Source organism: Thamnophis sirtalis, unplaced genomic scaffold, assembly GCF_051295495.1.
Source record: "Thamnophis sirtalis isolate CommonGarterSnake01/CBP01778 unplaced genomic scaffold, rThaSir2_p1.2 scaffold_4, whole genome shotgun sequence".
In the NCBI taxonomy this organism is placed as follows: domain Eukaryota; kingdom Metazoa; phylum Chordata; class Lepidosauria; order Squamata; family Natricidae; genus Thamnophis; species Thamnophis sirtalis.
This window is the reverse complement of record NW_028261384.1, coordinates 28,805,362-28,825,054: the sequence shown is the minus strand read 5'-3', so window position 1 is coordinate 28,825,054 and position 19,693 is coordinate 28,805,362. Positions and strand designations below refer to the sequence as shown.

The 19,693-nt window shown below is 37.4% G+C and overlaps 1 protein-coding gene across 7 annotated transcripts in view; it reads left to right on the top strand.

Annotated features, from left to right (window-relative positions):
* The window catches only part of NEBL (nebulette), a 157,644-nt gene extending 138,880 nt beyond the window's left edge, over positions 1-18,764 (top strand). For 4 of the 7 annotated variants that reach the window (XM_087712677.1, XM_087712675.1, XM_087712676.1 and 1 more), the window contains 7 exons: positions 510-602; positions 1,004-1,108; positions 3,065-3,236; positions 6,871-6,963; positions 8,606-8,731; positions 16,211-16,326; positions 18,201-18,764. In XM_087712677.1, the coding sequence (XP_087568803.1) occupies positions 510-602; positions 1,004-1,108; positions 3,065-3,236; positions 6,871-6,963; positions 8,606-8,731; positions 16,211-16,326; positions 18,201-18,377 (882 nt within the window). In that variant the 3' untranslated portion in view covers positions 18,378-18,764. The remainder of the gene's footprint in view (positions 1-509; positions 603-1,003; positions 1,109-3,064; positions 3,237-6,870; positions 6,964-8,605; positions 8,732-16,210; positions 16,327-18,200) is intronic. The other 3 variants (XM_087712679.1, XM_087712678.1, XM_014065165.2) reach the window with 3 other exon arrangements.
* Positions 18,765-19,693: the final 929 nt, after the last annotated feature.

The following is a 19,693-nucleotide window of genomic DNA, read 5'->3' as shown; positions in this document are numbered from 1 at the left end:
TTATAAGTATGAGTGGCACTGCTTTCTTATAATTTTGCTTTTATTATGTTCCTCCTGATTTTGAAGAACTTTTGATCATTTTGCAATTTTTAATAATAATTTTCTGATTTTTACATCAGCCTCTGTCATGAATAATGAAATTATTCATGCAATCATTATGTACTTTCTATTTTTAAATATTTTAGAAAGAAAATTACTTTTGTATATATTTTTCTTCTAGGAACTTTTATTTTGAACAGTATAAATTTTCACTGAGTTGTAGTTACAATGCTTTCATCTTCAAGTAAATTAGATTTATGTTAGCAATATTTATGTATGTTCATATTTTCCTTCTCTCCTCAAATAGTGAAACTGAGAGAAATCAATCTTTTTATCCTTTAATATGCAGTATTAATAATCTTGAAACAAACTGAAAAAAGGGAATTTAACTATCAAATGTTATTTAATGCAATGCACTACTTCACATGGTTCAATCACAGGTTATATGTGTTTTAATCGTTAATTATTAGGTGTGCTATAAAGAGCAGCTTGGGAAAGGTACTTCAGTGAGTGTCACTCCTGAAATGGAAAGAGTCAAGAAGAATCAAGAAAATATCAGCTCGGCAAGTCCTGGTGTTTGTCTCTTGTTTCTTTTGGTTGTTTTGCATTAATACCTTTATCTGTTTGATCAAGAATGGATCCTTCTTTTTGAAATTTTAAAATGACTACAGAAAGATATATTCATCCATATGGCCTAATGACTGTCATTAATTAGGTGGGAACAGTTGTGCATTTTTGAAGCTCCATTTTAATAATACCATTAGTTCTTTGAAGTTTAAATAATCTTTCTTTATAACATTCACTAGCCATTCAAATGTTATGGACTGTTACTTATCAGATCGTTGATATTCAGGTTTTGAATGGACATATTATTGCAATCCTGCTGATGATAATAACAATATTATTAGTATTTTCAAAGATTAACTGTGGTAAAAATATTTTTGTGTAATGATGTATTTTACAGGTCAAGTACAGCAGAGATCAGCAGCAAATGAAAGGTAGACCTAGCCTGATTCTAGACACACCCGAGTTAAGGCATGTCAAAGAAACACAAAACATCATCTCAATGGTAGGGTAGATTCTTCACATAAGTAGTATGATCTAAGGAACAATATTGTGTTGTACTCTGAATTAACAGACAAAGCTTTGCACACACAACTGGTGAGAATTGATTTCTTCTTACACGGTGGTTGATGAAATGGAATTGCTAACAATGTAATTTCTTCCCGTAATACTAATTAAATGATTTATCTAATAATTCACTGAGTGGCTTTTTAAACACATGTCACATGGTGCTTTTGTTTCCACATCCCAAAGCTTAACAGGAGAGGATGACACACACTGCCTTGTGCCTGTGCATGTTAGAAGTTCATGTGTGCAAGTGAAATTCTGAATGCGGTTATTGAGATTGTTTTGCAAAGTTATGTATATGGATTGTGCAGAATACATTATGATCTTGGAAAAGGGTTAAAAAAGTAGAGGTGACTCTCCTTATTTGTGGTTCTGTTCCAGTATATCAAACAAATAAATAACAAAATCATGAGAAATAAGATCTTCACTCTACAGGAATTGGAAGTTGGGTTTGGGAGACTATGGTCATTCTCTCTTCCTCTCACAAACTTTATCACTTTTTCTCCCCGACTTATTCTGTGGCAAAACACCTGTACGTGCTCTTCTTTCTCCTCACTTGGTTGTGGCAAATCTTGTTGGATCACTACTGTTGAAAAATTTCACACTGTGACTGGTCTGTGTTCAAGTGAAAGACCTCTCTATTAATATGGAGAGGGAGACAGACTTTGCTGCTGCAAAGAAGCCATATGAATTTTTGTGACTCGCTGTTTAAGTAAGATCCAGGAAGAGCAAACATAGGAATATTGAATAGATCCCCTAACTCTTATAAATGTTCTTTATGCATGCGTAAAACTCTTTGATCATGCTTTTCCATCTGTAAAGTAATAGAAAATAAGGTCCAAATGGCAATAGGCTGAAACTTTTTACATTTTTATCAGAGTGATATCTATGGTTCAGTCATAGATAGGCATAACTGCAGATATCAAGAGTTACCTGTATACAGATTCTGTAATAACTGGGTTAACTTTGGGAATTTGTTGATTAACATGAAGCACATGTTAAGCCAGTTTAGTATCAACACTTGCATGAGAATGTAATTGGTTGTGACTAATGATGCAATTACTTAAAATATTCTTAAAGATCAGCACCGAAACTGACATATGCTATAGCCATAAAGGCATATACTGGCAATAAAGAATTGCATGTTGATGACTCGGTTCCACCACAAAAGCGCGTAGGACAAAATCGCGCTCGACAAAAGCGCGCTGTGACGTCATCACAGCGCGACGAAAAAGATCGAAAAAATGTAAAAATAAAGCTAAAACCTTCCCCTAACCCCCCCAAACCTAACCCTAAACCTAACCCTAACCCTAACTCTTAACCTAACCCTAAACCTAACCCTAAACCTAACCGTTAAAGTAACGAAAAACGTAACGCTAACCCTTATCCTAACCCTAACGCTAACGCTAACGCTCTAAAGCTAACCCTAACCCTTACCCTTACCCTAACCCTAACCCTAACCCTAACCCTTACCTTTATGTGAATCGGCTTGCTTTAATTTAATTTTTATTAATTTTTATTTGAATTTTTCGATCTTTTTCGTCGCGCTGTGATGACGTCAAAGGCGCGATTTTGTCGATCGCGCTTTTGTCGTCCGCGCTTTTGACGGGTCACGGATGACTCATCTCTTGTATAATATGCAAGACTTATAGGATGGCTGATGGAATAATATCTGCCAAGTGAATCAGTTATCCCTTTCTTGTGTACTCTGTAGTCTCCATTACTGACTTATTGGAGCCAATTTGAGGAGAATTCAGGGAAGAAAAACAAGAAGAACATCCTTCTGCATGATACCAATTCTGTATATTGTTGAATACAAGCCAATGGCAATGCCCAATAATTATTTACTGTTCTTAATACTTGAATCTCAGACAATATACATATTTTTCTCCAGGTCAAATATCATGAAGATTTTGAGAAGACAAAAGGCAGAGGGTTCACTTCGGTAGTGGATGACCCTGTAACTGAACGGGTGAGAAGGAATACCCAAGTGGTTAGTGATGCAGCATACAAAGGTGTTCACCCACATATAGTTGAAATGGACAGGAGACCTGGAATAATTGTGGGTAAGTCAATTCTATAACTTCACTGAATCATAAACTTGTGTGGCTATCTATCTATCTATCTATCTATCTATCTATCTATCTATCTATCTATCTATCTATCTATCATCTATCTATAAGATGTGGTGGAATGTAGTTTGTAGATAGAAGGACTGCATTCCCGAGGAGCAAAAGACAGAGAAGTTTAGATAGTTTGAGTAGGGGGGAAATTGCCAGAACAGCTCATCCCTATGAGTTCTCCGAGTCTCTGATTAATGGTGTAAGTAGTTTGCTTTAGCTTGGCAAGGTCTCTATCTATGGGTGAGGAACAATTAAGGAAATTGCTTAGAAGAATATGTATGACTGTCTTGGTTTTTGAGCCAGACATCAAATAATTAGTATAATTGAAATACTATTGATGCTTGCAGTTACATGCTTTTGTGTTATATCAAATTTCTTTATCATATTAGAATGATAGCTCAATGGGGATTATCAGACAATAATTGTTTCCCAGCAAAAATGCTAATTGCAGTGCCCTCTAAAGTAATAAGAATATTAATTAACCCAATAATGAAAGAAATTTTAATCTATCTTTAAATTGCTTGACAAGAGCTTAACTTTTTTTGAAAAAAGGCATAATACAAGAAGTATTTAAACTGTTAATGTGAAAGGCCAATATTAAAACTTTAAACTATTTTAATAATGAAAGTAATCACAGAACAAATTGCCATTTGACATTTTTTATAGATCAATACGAAATGAATTAAGTTCTACCATTTTAATGTCTTGTAAGACAAGCATTTTATTGTTATAAAGTATTATTTTACTTGGTAAGAATAATAGTTTGTATTTATACCATGATGAAAATAAAATGTATTAATTTTTTTTGCATGTTACTAGTTTAAAACTCTATTTAGAGTATTTGAACAGTGTCAGATTATATTTAGCTAACACTGAATTGCCAAGTAGTGAATAGTTGAATAAGTTAGCAATCCAATGTTTCTATAAAATACTGGATTAAGGAAAACTGCTTTACAGACTAGTGAATTAGATGCCAACTTTTTTCAATGTCTATATTGTCATATTCAATGTCTCTTTACACTTTCACTGTATGAATTTTTCATATGTAAGCATCTTATAGGTTTTATTTTGGGAGCCTTGTCTCATTTGCCAGTGAAAATAGCAGATAGCAGATTTTTATATACCGCTTCATAGGGCTTTCAGCCCTCTCTAAGCGGTTTACAGAGTCAGCTTATTGCCCCCAACAACAATCCGTGTCCTCATTTTACCCACCTCGGAAGGATGGAAGGCTGAGTCAACCCTGAGCCGGTGAGATTTGAACCGCTGAACTGCTGATCTAGCAGTCAGCTGAAGTGGCCTGCAGTACTGCACTCTACCCACTGCGCCACCTCGGCTCAAAATCAGTTTGACATATATTTTTTCTGAAACATTAAAAATCATTTGTAACAAACTCTTATAAAACAGCAAATAAAATTGATAAATTTATATATAAATGTGAAATAATGATTTGCAACATGTCTTTTATGACTGGGGTAGCATCATGGAAACAACTGTGTCCTCAGATATCTTGTCAATTGGCATTTGAGAACAGGTAGATTTGGGGCTCACAAAATATTACTGCAACTTGGCAGTCAGCAGAGATGGCTTCAAACTATCATAGCACTCATTAGAATAAAGCTTCATTTGGTACCATTGAGAAGGTAAGAAATGAAGACCTGGATGGGGTTATGGCCAAGCATTGTTTTGCATTGTTTCTGAATTTGGATTGCGGAACATAAACAACGTGTTTATAAGAATTTGAAAGTTTCATAGTAATTTTCTCCAGACAATATGAATTAATTCTCAAAAACAATATAAGCAAAAAATATAATTTCCATGCAGTATAATTTGTTTAGATATAATTTATAAATTTAGATATACTTTTATGTTTTTATGTTACAAAATTGTACCAAGGAAGGAAACAAATATGGGTAAAATTCTGAATTATTACAGGCAGCAAATTCTAGACCAGACATGTCAAACTCAAGGTCTGCGGGCCAGATCTGGCCTGTGATGTGTTTAGGTCTGTCCCACAAGCAGACTAGTAGGAGGAGGTGATTGAGTAGTTACCTGCCCACTTCATCGGGTATCTTGTCAGTGGCAACAGTGCCCACTGTCTGAGAGCGAGTGAGTGGTGAATGAAGGAAAGGAAGGAAAGAGAAAGGATGGGAGGGGCTTGGATCATGTGTGTAGTAGGAGAGTGTGCTGAAGAATTGGTAGCACCACACAGGGTTAGGGGAAAGTGAGCTAGAGCTGCAGTGTTGCTGGGGTTCTGCTGAGGTCCTGGGATCAGCACATGTGGCTCCAGCTGATCTGTGCTTCTAGAAGCCTTGGCTTTCAACTGGCAGGAGCAAACAGCCTTGAGGAAAGGAGTCAGCTGGAGCTGTGGGTTGCTAGGGCTCAGCAGAGACCCCAGAATCAGTGCATAAAACTCCAGCTGATGAGCATTCCGTGCAAAGGCCAGGTGGGCAGCATCAGCCACATGGATGGAAGAGCCGAGGTGGCGCAGTGGTTAAATGCAGCACTGCAGGCTACTTCAGCTGACTGCAGTTCTGCAGTTCAGCTGTTCAAATCTCACCAGCTCAGGGTTGACTCAGCCTTCCATCCTTCCGAGGTGGGTAAAATGAGGACCTGGATTGTTGTTGGGGGCAATATGCTGACTCTGTAAACCGCTTAGAGAGGGCTGAAAGCTCTATGAAGCGGTATATAAGTCTAACTGCTATTGCTATTGCTATGGAACAGTGACTGATGCTGGAGCTCTGCCTGAGCCCCAGAGAGTGACATGCCCAGAACAGAGAAAAAGATGAGGCAGGGAGAGATGATAGGAGATAAAAGTAGGAGGTTTTAACGGGAAAAGGAGAGGAGTGAGAGGAACAGAAGGCGAGAGGGAAGAGAGCAGAGGCTTCTAAAGGGGAAACCTGAAAGAGAGAGAAGAATGAGTGAAAGGGAGGAAAGCAGAGGGATCAACAAAGGAGCAGAGGCTGTGGAAGGAAACCCTAGCAGGCAGTGCAAGAGAGAGAGGAGAAAGAGAGAGACAGACAGAGAGACAGACAGAGACAGAGAGGAAGAAGGGCCAACCAGCCACCTGAATACCATCCCATTATGTGACCAGCCTGTTGGAAGAGACTTAGACCCCAGAAGATCCAGACTCACAGCATCCTACTGAGACTCCTGAACTAATATGATACATAGTCTTACATTAAACTGGCCCTTTGAATTCAATGCTAATGCGGCCCTCAATGAAATTGAGTTTTACACCCCTGTTCTAGATTGAAATGAAAACTTGTTACTATTTTGACTACAAACAAAATCTGAATCTACTCCTATGGCTAGAGTTATGTAAATAAAGCAGTGTTTCATACAAACAATTAGATAAAATCACTATAAACAGGAAATTTGATACTGAAGATTGTTTCCCAGCTCTATTTGAAAATAACTTCAGACTGTGTTGACTCCTATAATAATGTCTTTTGATAATTAGAAAGAGTATGTTTCAGCTACAGCAGGATAGCCAATGTCTTTCTAATAAAAGAGCAGCTAAATTTTCTCCTTGACTTTTTTTTTACCTACTGTCCTGTTGTTTCTTTTTGGGGGAAAGATCTCAAAGTTTGGCGCACAGATCCTGGCTCCATCTTCGACCTTGATCCTTTGGAGGATAATATTCAGTCTAAAAGTCTACATGTGCTTTTGGGTATTGTTTGATTATGGTTTTCTGCATTGGTTTGCTATAGTCCTAGAAGTAAAATTGACCTAGTAAATTGCACTTGTGTGAAAATAACAGCATACTATTTTTTTTTTACTAGGACTGCATGAATATGGATATTGCATATGAAATTTCCCTTAGTCAGAACTAATTCACTTTCATTTAGTGAGACTGATTAGAGATGATGTCAAATGTAGACCAACTCATTAGATTGGCACCAGGTTATATAAAAAAAGGCCTGTTGGGATTTAATCAGCTGCCCAGCTTCTGTAACAATATGAAACTATTTACAGAATGTATGATTCTAGAAGGGCTTTTGTGCCTTTGTTTCATATCACCTTGTTTGATTCATGAAGTTTTATTGGGATTCACATGGGTGATGTTTTCTATTTACTATATGTTTTCTATTTTCATATTTCCTGTGCCTATTTTAATCTTTTTTTCTGGTCAGATAAAAGCCATATGAGAGAAAAAGGGGAGGGAGCCAAAGTATTTTTTTTTTTAGTAATAGCATTAAGTGTCAAAGTTTCACTTTAAGGTTTAAATATCTGTGTTCAAATAGTGTGCTTCGTTCCTAAGTAAATGGAAGCTAACAAACCTCTAGTTCAGGGATATCAAACACAAGGCCCACAGGGCCATCCTGGAAAACGTAAGGGGTCACTCCCTGTCGCTTCGGCCCAGTCTATCCAATGTGAAGAGGAAACATTCCAGCAGTTTCGGGAGTGGCATCATGTCCGCCCACCCTCCCCCTCGAGATCAACCATACCCTGATGCATAGGCCCTTACCCTAACCCTCAGTGAAATTGAGTTTTACACCCCCCTGCTCTAATTGCTTACACATAACAGCAGTTGTTTATGTTACATATGTGTTGTGTGAGGGAAAGACGCAGGAGCCATGGAATCAGAGAGTAAGATGTTTATTGCGAGATGACTGCGATTCAAAACGTCCCTGCAACTGTCAGGGTATTTATACTCGAGCCCAAAGCAACTGTCAAATGACCAGCCAATCAGAGAGCTGGTAACAGGGAACATTTGCATATATAACACTCCTTCCCCCCAGTTATTTGCATACTCAACACTCCTCTAACATTTGCATATATAACAGTTTATAGTGTCAAAGTAAGTGAATATGGAATATTATATACTGTAAATTTGTTAGTAAGGCCCCAAAAGATGAATTGTTAGACCTACAATCAGCCTTTCAAAGATAATTCCACAGGCGAACAAAAAGAACAGCACCTCTATTTCTATAGTTCCCACCTTACTTGATTTAAATGAGCTATAAAAACTTGTTTTCTTCTTTTGGCCTTGGATAGCATGTGGTTGAATGGCTTTAAGTTAGGGGATAGAAGATTCTTTTTTAAAAATTTGCTCTTCCTGGTGATTTCTGTCCCTTATAAGCAACTGCACAAAGCCTCAATATACAGCTTTCTACTTAAAGTGTGTGTGTGTGTGCGTGCGCGTGTGCGCGCTTGTGTGTGTGTGTGTGTGTGTGTGAGAGAGAATAGTTGAATTGTACAAAATGGTGTTCAAATGTATTTATTTATATTTTAGTATTTTTAAAATAAAAGGTCCCCTTTAATTTTTTTTTTACAATACTATTTATTGCAGTATTATATTTTCCTTATAGAAAAAGCAAGATGTAGCCAATACCATTTGCATTCTACCAGTACTTCTGGCGTTGGAGATGACAAATCAGATGATTCTATATTTTCTTACTCCAGTGAGGCAACAAGACTATCTAATGAAGGAGGAGGTATACGGAAGTATCCACTCTTAACTGTCACTGTGTGCTCATTCTTTCCACATCTTAAGAATTAATCTAGCAATCTTCACTTACTCAATGAACCGACAATTGCATTAGACAAAGACTTTTTTGTTAATCTTAGATCTGGGTCATCAATGATGCTATCTACCTATTGTCTTTACATACAAGTGGCTTTCAAGTACAGTTATAGATTGTTCACTACTCATTTGGGTTCGCTACCTTATGTTATTTAATTGCCTATATCAATAAGTAGAATTATAGATTGAATTTGAAATCATTCACAGAATAATGGAGTTTGCCATTGGTATTTATACCATTACCAAGTTTACTAAGTTAATTTATGGTTCAAACCAATGGTGAAATTCAATTTTTTTTACTACCGATTCTATCGGCGTGGCTTGGTAGGCATGGCAGGGGAAGGATACTGCAAAATCTCCATTCCCACCTCATTCTGGGGCCAGCTGGAGGTGGTGGTTCCACCACAAAACCGCGGTCGACTAAAGCGCGTGTCACTAAAGCGTGGTGACAAAATTGCGCCGTGAAAACCGCGCGACAGCGCGCCGACAACAACGCGCCGACAGAAGCGCGCTATAACATAACCCTAACCCTAACCCTAACCCTAAACCTAACCCTAAACCTAACCCTAACCCTAACCCTAAACCTAACCCTAAACCTAACCCTAAACCTTACCTTAAGTTAAATCGCGCTTCTGTTGGCGCGCTGTTGTCGGCGCACTGTTGTTGCACGCTTTTGACATCGCGGTTTTAGCGCCGCGGTGTTGTCGGCGCGCTTTTGACTTTCGCGGTTATGTCGTGCCACGGGAGGTGGTATTTGCCAGTTCTCCAAACTACTCAAAATTTCCGCTACCTGTTCTCCAGAACCTGTCAGAACTTGCTGAATCTCACCCCTGGTACAAACATACTTACTTGAACACCTTTGAATATTTATGCATATTTTAAGCAAACCTTTGCAGCTGTAAAATCTAGAAATGAGCCCTAAAAAGGAAACAGATGAGACCCTAAGAACATTCTGCAGCTACTACAGTATTCTATGTAACTTTCAGATAAAACATTAGCAAATGTCTACATACAATATACAGGTAGTCCTTGACTTATGACAGCAATTAGGACCAAAATTTCCATTGTTAAGCAAGGTAGATTTTAAATGAGTCATGCCTTGATTTTATGACCTTTTTTGGCCTGGTATGTTAAACAAATAATTTTAGTTATTCAGGGAATCACACAGTTATTAAGTGAATTGTCGGAGGTTAATTGGAAGGTCAGAAAGGGCAATCACAGGATTACTTATGGTAAGCTGGGTGACCAATAACTTTTATAAATAATAAATTTAAAAAATATCAAAGCTTAACAAAATCCTCCCAAAGTGACAGAGATTTTGCTTTTTAAATGTGCTTCTCTGCATCAACAGATTATAAGAGCATATCCAGAAAGCATTCACAGAGCAAAAGTCTACAAAGCAACCAAAACAATCAAGTAGCCCTTGTATTTAACCATTTTATCAATATTTCTATATAAAGCACAATATTGCATGCAAATATACCCTTCCTTTAATCATCTAGAGTGTACAGCACACGGTGCAACTTACATGCAACATGCATAATAGCAATAGCACTTAGACTTATATACCGCTTCGCAGTGCTTTACAGCTCTCTTTAAGCAGTTTACAGAGTCAACATATTGCTCCCAATAATCTAGATCCTCATTTTATTGACCTTGGAAGAATGGAAGGCTGAGTCAACCTTGAGCTGGAGAGACTCAAACTACCAAACTGCTGGCAGCCACAGTCAACAGAAGTAACCTGCAGTACTACATTCTGATAATTTTTTTGAAAAAGCAATAACAAAGTAGGTAATCTGGAAGCAGTCTTTGTATTTCATTGCCAATTTCTTCTCCTTTCCCATATCATCCCATCTAGTCTAAACTAGCAGCAGCCAGTTACTATACTGGCTTGACTGGAAAAAGTAAAAACAATAACAGGAAGAAGAAGCCAACACAAACTAATAAAGACTAAAAAAAAAATGCTGTACTTGAAACAGTCAGAAACAACTGAAGCAGTGATGAAATTCAGTTTTTTTTACTACTGGTTCTGCGACTGTGGACTTGGTGGGTGTGACTTGGTGGGCGTGGCAAGGCAAGGATATTGCAAAATCTCCATTCCCACCTCATTCCAGGGCAAGAATACTGCAAAATCTCCATTCCCACCCACTCCGGGGCCAGCCAGAGGCGTATTTGCTGGTTCTCCGAATTACTCAAAATTTCCACTACTGGTTCTCCGAACTACTCAAAATTTCTGCTACCGTTTCTCCAGAACCTGTCAGAACCTGCTGGATTTCACCCCTGAACTGAAGTAACTACCAGACTTATTCTAACGTCCTACTTTATTCAAATCTCCAGGATAGGAGTGCTTCAAGATCACAACAATTTGAGATTAATGTACTTTGCATATTCCTCCTCACAGTATTTTGGTTGGACTGCACTCATCTGGATGAATGGATACAATCATTATGGTTGAAATGATGTTATCATACTATTGTCGTAGGATGATAGACCTCCTAGATTTTTATTTTTACAGTTCCGTGTTCCCGAAGAACCATTATTCCCAGGGCTCCCCACAAACAGACTTTTGAACATTCTCTCATACTCTCTCCCATAGGCAAAGTTGTTACCTCAGGCCTGACTTTAATTCTTTGTGAAGCCTTATGCACAAAGATGTTGTAAAATGTCTATTTTGAAAGAAGCCTATTGCAAAAGTGAAGCCTTTTTTTCAGACATGAAGCTACTGTATGAACTAAGAATAGGGCATATCAAATTCTAAATGTCTCTCCTTGAAACTTTAGATATTATTTAATTTGATTTATCTCCTGCCTTTCTTTCAAGAGGTAATGGAATTAGCCATAGCCCTTCCTCTTTTCCCCGCCTTCTGGATAACCTTATAAAGTAGATAAGGGGACTGACTCATGGTCACTCATTGAAATTATTTTAACCATTACATCACACTAGGGGGAGGGAGGCATTTCAGCATGGAGTCAGAGTTGTCAGAGGAAATTAAAGAAACTGCTATTGATGCATATATCTGATCATCTGTTTTATGATGGTCATATGACCACGGGACTGTGCAAATTACCATAAATGCTAACCCTTGAACTTTGTTCATGTGACCATGGGGTGGGGAACTTGACTGTTGGAACTTTGAATCCAGGTCATAAGCAATCCCAAAATAGGTCTATTGTAATTGTGCTATGCGGCCAGTCATAAGTCAAGGATTACTCACGTGCTTCTTTATGCTGTCAACCACAGGTCTGGCCTCTCCAATTCTGCACCGAAGAGGCAACTGAGACATTTCAATCAATTAGCCAAGATAATAAAAATAAAATATTAGTAATAATAAAGTCATCTTCAAGTTGACTTGTCTTGACATCATAGTGGCTGCTCTTGCTTCCTTCTGTTATGTTCTTTTGGGTTTCTGAGATTTTTCTGGTCCAGGTGGTAACTAGATTTGGACCTGCTTATCTTCCTAGGTGCTGCCACCTGCTTGTCAGATTATTATTATTACCTCCAAGATTACATTTAAAAGTAGAATAAAAATTCTGAGATAGATCTTACGAGGCTATACATTTACATATTTTGAAATGATAGTTTAACTTTCTCTTTTCTGTTAATGTGTTTATGGGATTACTGATATGAATGAACAAAAAAAGTGTCCCAGCTCAGTGAATCAAGCCTGCCAGTGTTCAAAATGAAGCCATATTTCCATAAATGAATATACATGGGATACTAATAACTATGCATATTGTTGTTTGTCTGAGCTTTAAAGTGGGTTTTGCATTACCTTTAAATATGTCTATGAAATATTCATTACCATGTTCTGTTCTGCTTGATTGTATTTCCAGATCATTTAAACGATGCTTTACCATCTCCATTTTCAGTTTTAGAATGGAATAACTTTAATACTCCTATTAGTAGCAGACAGCTGTGTGTGTGTGTTTTTTTTATTTATAATGTATATTTTTATTTTTGGGTTTGTGAGTTTTTTACTACAGTATTTTTCTTTGTAAAAAAAATCAAGAGTTAAAAAGGAAATGTACTAATCAATAAAAGTTCTTTTCAGCCTTAACACATTTAATTAGGCTGAAAAGAACTTTTCTTGCTTAGTACATTTCTTTTTGTACTGCAGTTGGCAAGAACAGTCAAATCACCATCGTTCCAAAGTAAGAAATCTGAGAAAAGCACTCATACATTTTAGATTAATTTAGCATATTCCTCAATTTTTCAAATGTACAGTCCAAGAATACGTATTATTTCCATTCAGAATTGAATTTTATGAAACATCTATGTTTTAAATAAAAGGCACATGGAAGGCAAGGATTTTGAGAAGCATTTCTTACTACAAACTAATACAAAGAAGCTGAAGAACTGAACTGGGGGAAAAACTGTGCTTTTCTGAAATATTTTATCCGATGTTTTGGCTAGCAGGTAATATGGTTGACAGTAAAACAGTATTCATCCCAAAGATATTGTCTGTATCAATCAATCAATCAATCAATCATCCTTGGTATAAAATAAATAAAACTAGTATGAAACAAAATCTAGTAACAAGAATGGCAAAAGTCAGAACTGAAAATCACATGAATCTGATTGCACAAAATGGGAGTAGCTCAAAGGTTTGCTTCTGAGTGGCCACCAACTGGTCTTCAGAGAATGGAGTAGTGGTGAATTTGGATGGGTGGGGGGTTGTAACTTTCCTAACTGTTCATCTGGATTCATGCAGAATCTGGATGTGCCAAATTATTTTGGGCTTTAGAGGGCATAATTGTATTTGGAAATAAACTGATAATTTGAGAGTTTATCAATTATTATGTGGGGGCAAAAGTAAGTCTCTAGCTCTGCTTCAACTGCATCTACTACAATCTAGTAGAAGGGGGGCATAGATGTATTAATCAATGAATTGATCCAAAAAGTGCTTTTAAATTGTCTTTGTATACACAGAAATATTAAATTGTTATGCCTGAAGAGGTCCTCTTGATGATTGAGGGAAACGTTGCACTATAATATCTTTCAGCCTGTAACAATGTGCATTGATTATGTGCCATCAAGTCAATGTTGAATCTTAGTGGCTACGGAATTTTCTCCATGACAATTTGTCCTAAACTAATTTTTCATCTTCCAGTGGTGGAGTCATTGCTACTTTGCTGCTGGTTTCCTTTTCATCTCTTTCCTTTTGCCTTTCCCAGGATTAGAGTTTGCTATAGAAAGCCAGATCTTTACATGATGTGTCTGAAATAGGACAATTTGAGTCTGGTCATTTGTACTTTGTGTGAGAACTCTTGATTGATTGTTCATTGATCCACTTGCTTGTTTTCTTGGCTATCCATGTTATGCGCAGGAATCTTCTCCATCACCAAAGTTCAAAAACACCAATACTCTTCCTATCCTGCTTCATCAAAGTCCAACTTTCACGTCCTTATAACCTTACAGAAACTACTATAACTTGCATGATTCTGATCATTGTGGGTTTAAATACAACATGACATTTGAATATCTTTTCCAAGACTTTCATGGTTGCTGTACCATGTTTTAATTTTGTATTTATTTCTTGATATGTATATACTGTATAACAAGACCAATTCTACACATACTACCATGCTTATATGTGATAAACAGTGATACAAAAAATTGAGTAAGGACACAAAATAATTTTTAAATCTGCTTCTAGCTTTACATTAAAAATGAGCTTTGGAATTTAAATTTCTATATATCTTTAGTTCAGAAGAAATTAAAGGTAAATTTTAATTATTTTCCATTTCAGGAAATATTTCACTGCCAAGAAAATGTGTTTCATTATTTAAAATATTATTGTTTATATGCCATCCTGGATACTTAGTGACCTCATTGATAGACCTCCTCCAGAATTAGCAGCTTTATATCTTCCAGTGGTGCATCCCTCATTGATGAGTCCATCCAGTTTGCATTTTCCTTCTTTTCCAAAACCATGGATTTATTAAAGGAGATTATTTTTGCATAATGTGTCAAAAAAGGTTATGTTTCAGTTCTTATTTTATAATTCTTTCTTCTGAACTGTGATCACGTAGCACATACGGGCCAGTGCCTGGATGACAATCCATATATATATGGACATTTTTAAGAAGATGTTGGATATTCATTTGTCTGAAGTGGTGTAGGATTTCCTGCCTAAGCAGGGGGTTGGACTAGGAGACCTTCAAGATCCTTTCCAACTCTGTTATTCTATATTATAATTACCATGATAGAAGGCTGGTGGGATGCTAATGAAATAAATAATTTTAAATGTTATTTTCTTTCTTGCTCTCTATGCTTATAAAGATTAATTCAGGCAGTATTTTCATTTCAAGATTAATCGGGGCATATGGAAGGAAGAAAATAACATAGGGTTTCTTAATTTACCTAATTTACAACCTGTCACTAACTATTTAAAATTAATGTTTTAATCCAGTGTTTCTCAACCCAGCAACTTTAAGACATGTGGACTTCCACTGTCAAAATTCCCCAGCCAGATGCTTAAGAAATTATGGGAATTGAAGATTACTTACTTTAGAGTTGTCAATGTTGAGAAATAATGGATTAGACAGTATACAGGCTATGGATGTAGGACTAAAAGTAGTAGTGGCTCCACAGCTTTCTACAAGCAGTATGTATTATATGATAGAGCAGGAAAGCTTATTGCTTAATTTATCATCTCATATCATCTAATCCCACCAAAGCATTATTTATGCTAAACTTAGTCTCTATTATGCACACATTCTTTAAAAAAAGCATTTGAGTGATTCTCTTTTTGGTTTTAGATTCTTTTTCTTTTGCCCCACAAGCTTCTAGTCAATAAATAGGTTATTTATTTAAAAAAAATGTTGGAAATGTGATTTTTTCAATTTTATTTAATTTATTTTATTTCCCAAAGTGAGGAGGAGTAATATGTTCCCACTAAGTTGGAAGTGGAAAGCGCTAAAGTAATCTACTTGTGTATGAATAATGTGTAATATGAATGACTTACCAATGTAATAGAGCTCAGAATTACAATCATAAATCATGGTGATTGTTAAGTGGGTCACCATATCACTGTGTCCAATTTTGGGATCTTTTTTTGTAATTCCTAAATATTACTTTAAAACATGTGCCATTGTATGCCATTTCCTTTATCAATGTAAAGAAAAGAGTATAGGAATATAATCCTGAAAATTTGCCCTTGCATCTAGATTTGTGCTTGTCTTTCTATGCATGCATGCATGGATAATATTGTTTCCAAAGCACCTATTTTATTGTTTAAGATAAATATTTATAACACAAAAGTTTCAGCAACTTATTTCAGTTCCTACTAACAAGGCAGTTTCTTTGATTTCTTTAATCTGGAAAGCAAATTGCCATACAATTATCTTGGCAGGAAATAGTAATCTAGCTTTATTTATTTCCCATTCAGCCCCTGTGCTTCCTGGGGCCTACCAACAAAATCAGCCCCAAGGATATGGTTACATGCACCAGACTAGTGTGTCATCTATGAGATCAATGCATTCACAGCCACATTCAGCTAGCTTGGTAAGTATTAAATCAAAATATATTTAAATATTTTTTTTCTATATTTGATACTTTAAAAAGTTGCCAGAATGCAAATTTCAAATTAAGTAAGAAATGTTTTCTTATTACATGGGCATCTACAAGAATGAAATTGGTTTGGTTTATGGTTATGGTTTATTAAACTTGTATGCCACCCTATTCCCCGGGGGGACTCAGGGTGGCTAAAAAACTTATAGGGGAGGGGGTAATACAAAAAACAAACAAGACAAAACAATTACAGAAAAACAGATTAAAACTCCTCAATAGCCACAACAATTCGAGTGGGGCTGGGAACTCATCAGCCCCAGGCCTGCCGGAACAGCCAGGTCTTAACGGCTTTGCGGAAAGGGTGGTGAGGGTCTGAATCTCCACAGGGAGATTGTTCCAGAGGGCCGGAGCAGCCACAGAGCAGGCCCTCCCCTGGGGGGTCGACAGTCGACACTGGCTAGCTGATGGAATCCGGAGGAGGCCTAATCTGTGGGATCTAATTGGTCGCAGGGAGGTAATTGGCAGGAGGCGGTCTCTCAAGTACCCAGGTCCAATACCATGTAGGGCTTTAAAAGTAACGACTAGCACCTTGAAACGTATCCAGAGTCTAATAGGCAGCCAGTGCAGCTCGCGGAGGATAGGTGCAATGTGGGTGTAGTGAGGTGCACCCACAATTGCTCGCGCGGCTGCATTCTGGACAAGCTGAAGTCTCCGAATGCTCTTCAAGGGCTGCCCCATGTAGAGTGCATTACAATAGTCCAGTCTTGAGGTCACAAGGGCGTGAGTGACTGTTCTGAGTGCCTCCCGGTTCAGGTAGGGACGCAATTGGTGCACCAGGCAGACCTGGGCAAATGTCCCCCTGGTCACAGCTGACAAATGGTGTTTTAAGGTCAGCTGTGGGTCCAGGAGGACTCCCAAATTGCAAACCCTGTCTGAGGGGCGTATAATTTCATCCCCCAGCCTGAGAGATGGAATACACGGCCAATTATTGGGAGGGAAAAACACAAGCCACTCGGTCTTGTCGGGATTGAGTGCAAGCTTGTTTACACCCATCCACACCCTAACAACCTCCAGGCACTGACACATCATGTCAACCGCTTCACTGAATTGGCACAGGGTGGACAGATACAGCTGTGTATCGTCCGCATATTGGTGGTATTTTATCCCGTGCCGCCGAATGATCTCACCCAGTGGCTTCATGTAGATGTTAAACAGGAGGGGGGATAGGACCGAACCCTGCGGCACCCCATACTTGATGGGCCTAGGGGTCGATCTCTGCCCTCCAACCAACACCGACTGTGACCTGTCCGAGAGGTAGGAGGAGAACCACCGAAGAATGGTGCCTCCCACTCCCACAACCGCCGCAGAAGGATACCATGGTCGATGGTATTGAAGGCCGCTGAGAGGTCAAGGAGCACTAGGATGGAGGCTTGACCCCCGTCCCTGGCTCTCCAGAGATCATCAATCAGTGCGACCAAAGCAGTTTCCGTGCTGTAGCCAGGCCTGAATCCCGACTGAAAGGAGTCTAGATAATCGGTTTCATCCAAGGACTGCCGGAGCTGAGAGGCCACCACAATTAAAAAAGTCAAGATGGCCATTTGATTACACAGTTGTGCCTACCGCCATTTTTTTACTACAATTATGGCCATCCCTATATGATTACAGATTTTTTTCTTTGAAATACATTGTACACAAAGAAAATGTTTGCAGATTAATTCAGCCAGCAATTGTAGTTACATAAAATTTTTGGATGGATGGTTTGTAGATAGATGGATATATTGCTTATAGAAATTGTCACATTAACTGATTTAGTAGCTGCCTTCCAATGGAATTTGTTTAATGGACTTTCCCCTATTGTCTTTTAACAGAGAACTTATAGAGCTATGTATGACTATAGTGCCCAAGATGAAGATGAAGTTTCCTTCAGAGATGGTGACTACATCATCAATGTACAACCAATTGATGATGGTTGGATGTATGGTACAGTTCAAAGAACTGGGAAGACTGGAATGCTTCCAGCAAATTACATTGAGTTTGTTAATTAGTCCAGCATTAACTCTTACGAGCATTTTGATTTATCTATAATCTTTTTAAACAAAGTATTTTTAAAACCACAACTTTATGATTTCCCTGTTAGTGTAACAATCTGTGATCATATACTAAAGTCAACATATAGCCCTATAGGGAATCTAGGAATGCTGAGCTCTGAAAGCATGATACTTAAAATGATTTATAAAAATACACTGATGGTGGAATTTGATTAATTTCAGTTAGATCCCAAATAGAATACTGCCTTTAAAGTAGGTCGTGTTTCTCATTTGAATTATAAGTATAAAACAACTGATATTTTTTTATTGTGTGACTTTGAAATTGTAAGAGGTATAGCTTGCTGTTGAGGTTTGCGTTATTAAAAAAAAAACAAGTGCATCGAATCAATGTTTTTGTTGTAATGAATGACATGATCAAAAGTTGCTTACTATTGCTTTGCATACCATGTCCTTAATGATGAAAGGTTCCTATTACCTATAGTTGTCTAATCTATTGTCTTTACTCTAAAGTTCTCGTTTGTTCTTTTTCTGCTTAGACTAGCCAAAGTACTAGTTGACATGCCTGCTGAATCATTAACTGTATGAGTCTTTCGGAGCAGTTAGTGACAAATTCACAATGCTCTTGTTAAATTCTGTTTTCTGTTGTGTTAATACCATATAGTTTATATATAAAAACCATTACTTAAAACATCTTTCAAATTATATCAATATTTAACATTTTCTGCTATCACAATGGGAGTTTTCAGTGGAAGCGACTACGGGTAGTCCTCAACTTATGACTGTCCATTTAATGATAGTTCATAGTTAATGATGGACTCAGAAAAAGTGACTTACAATTCCCCCTTGAAATTATGCTCAGTCACATGATGGCAATTTAGATGCCTGGCAACTGGCAATGGCTCTTATTTATGACAGTTGCAGTAACTTGCAGTCATGTGATTGCAATTTGTGACCTTCACAGCTGACTTCTAACAAGCAAAGTCAATTGGGGAAGCTGGATTGGGCCAAGTCACATGACGAGTCATTTAATGTCCATATTGTTAGAAACAAAAATTCTTGTCCTAATTGTGGTCATAAGTTGAGGACAACCTGTATACTTTATTTGCAACAGTGTAATGGATTGGTAATAGATTTTAGTTACAATATGAATGTAAGCTTAGATTTGAATTTAGTGAATCAGCAGGGTTCTTCCCACCAACTTAATTTTAAAAAGGTAGATTTTCAGTAGACTTCCATTCTTCCTTGTCAATATAACTTGCCAATATCTCTAATAATTGAATTATGACATCAGAAATTTTCCCTTTGCAGAAAGA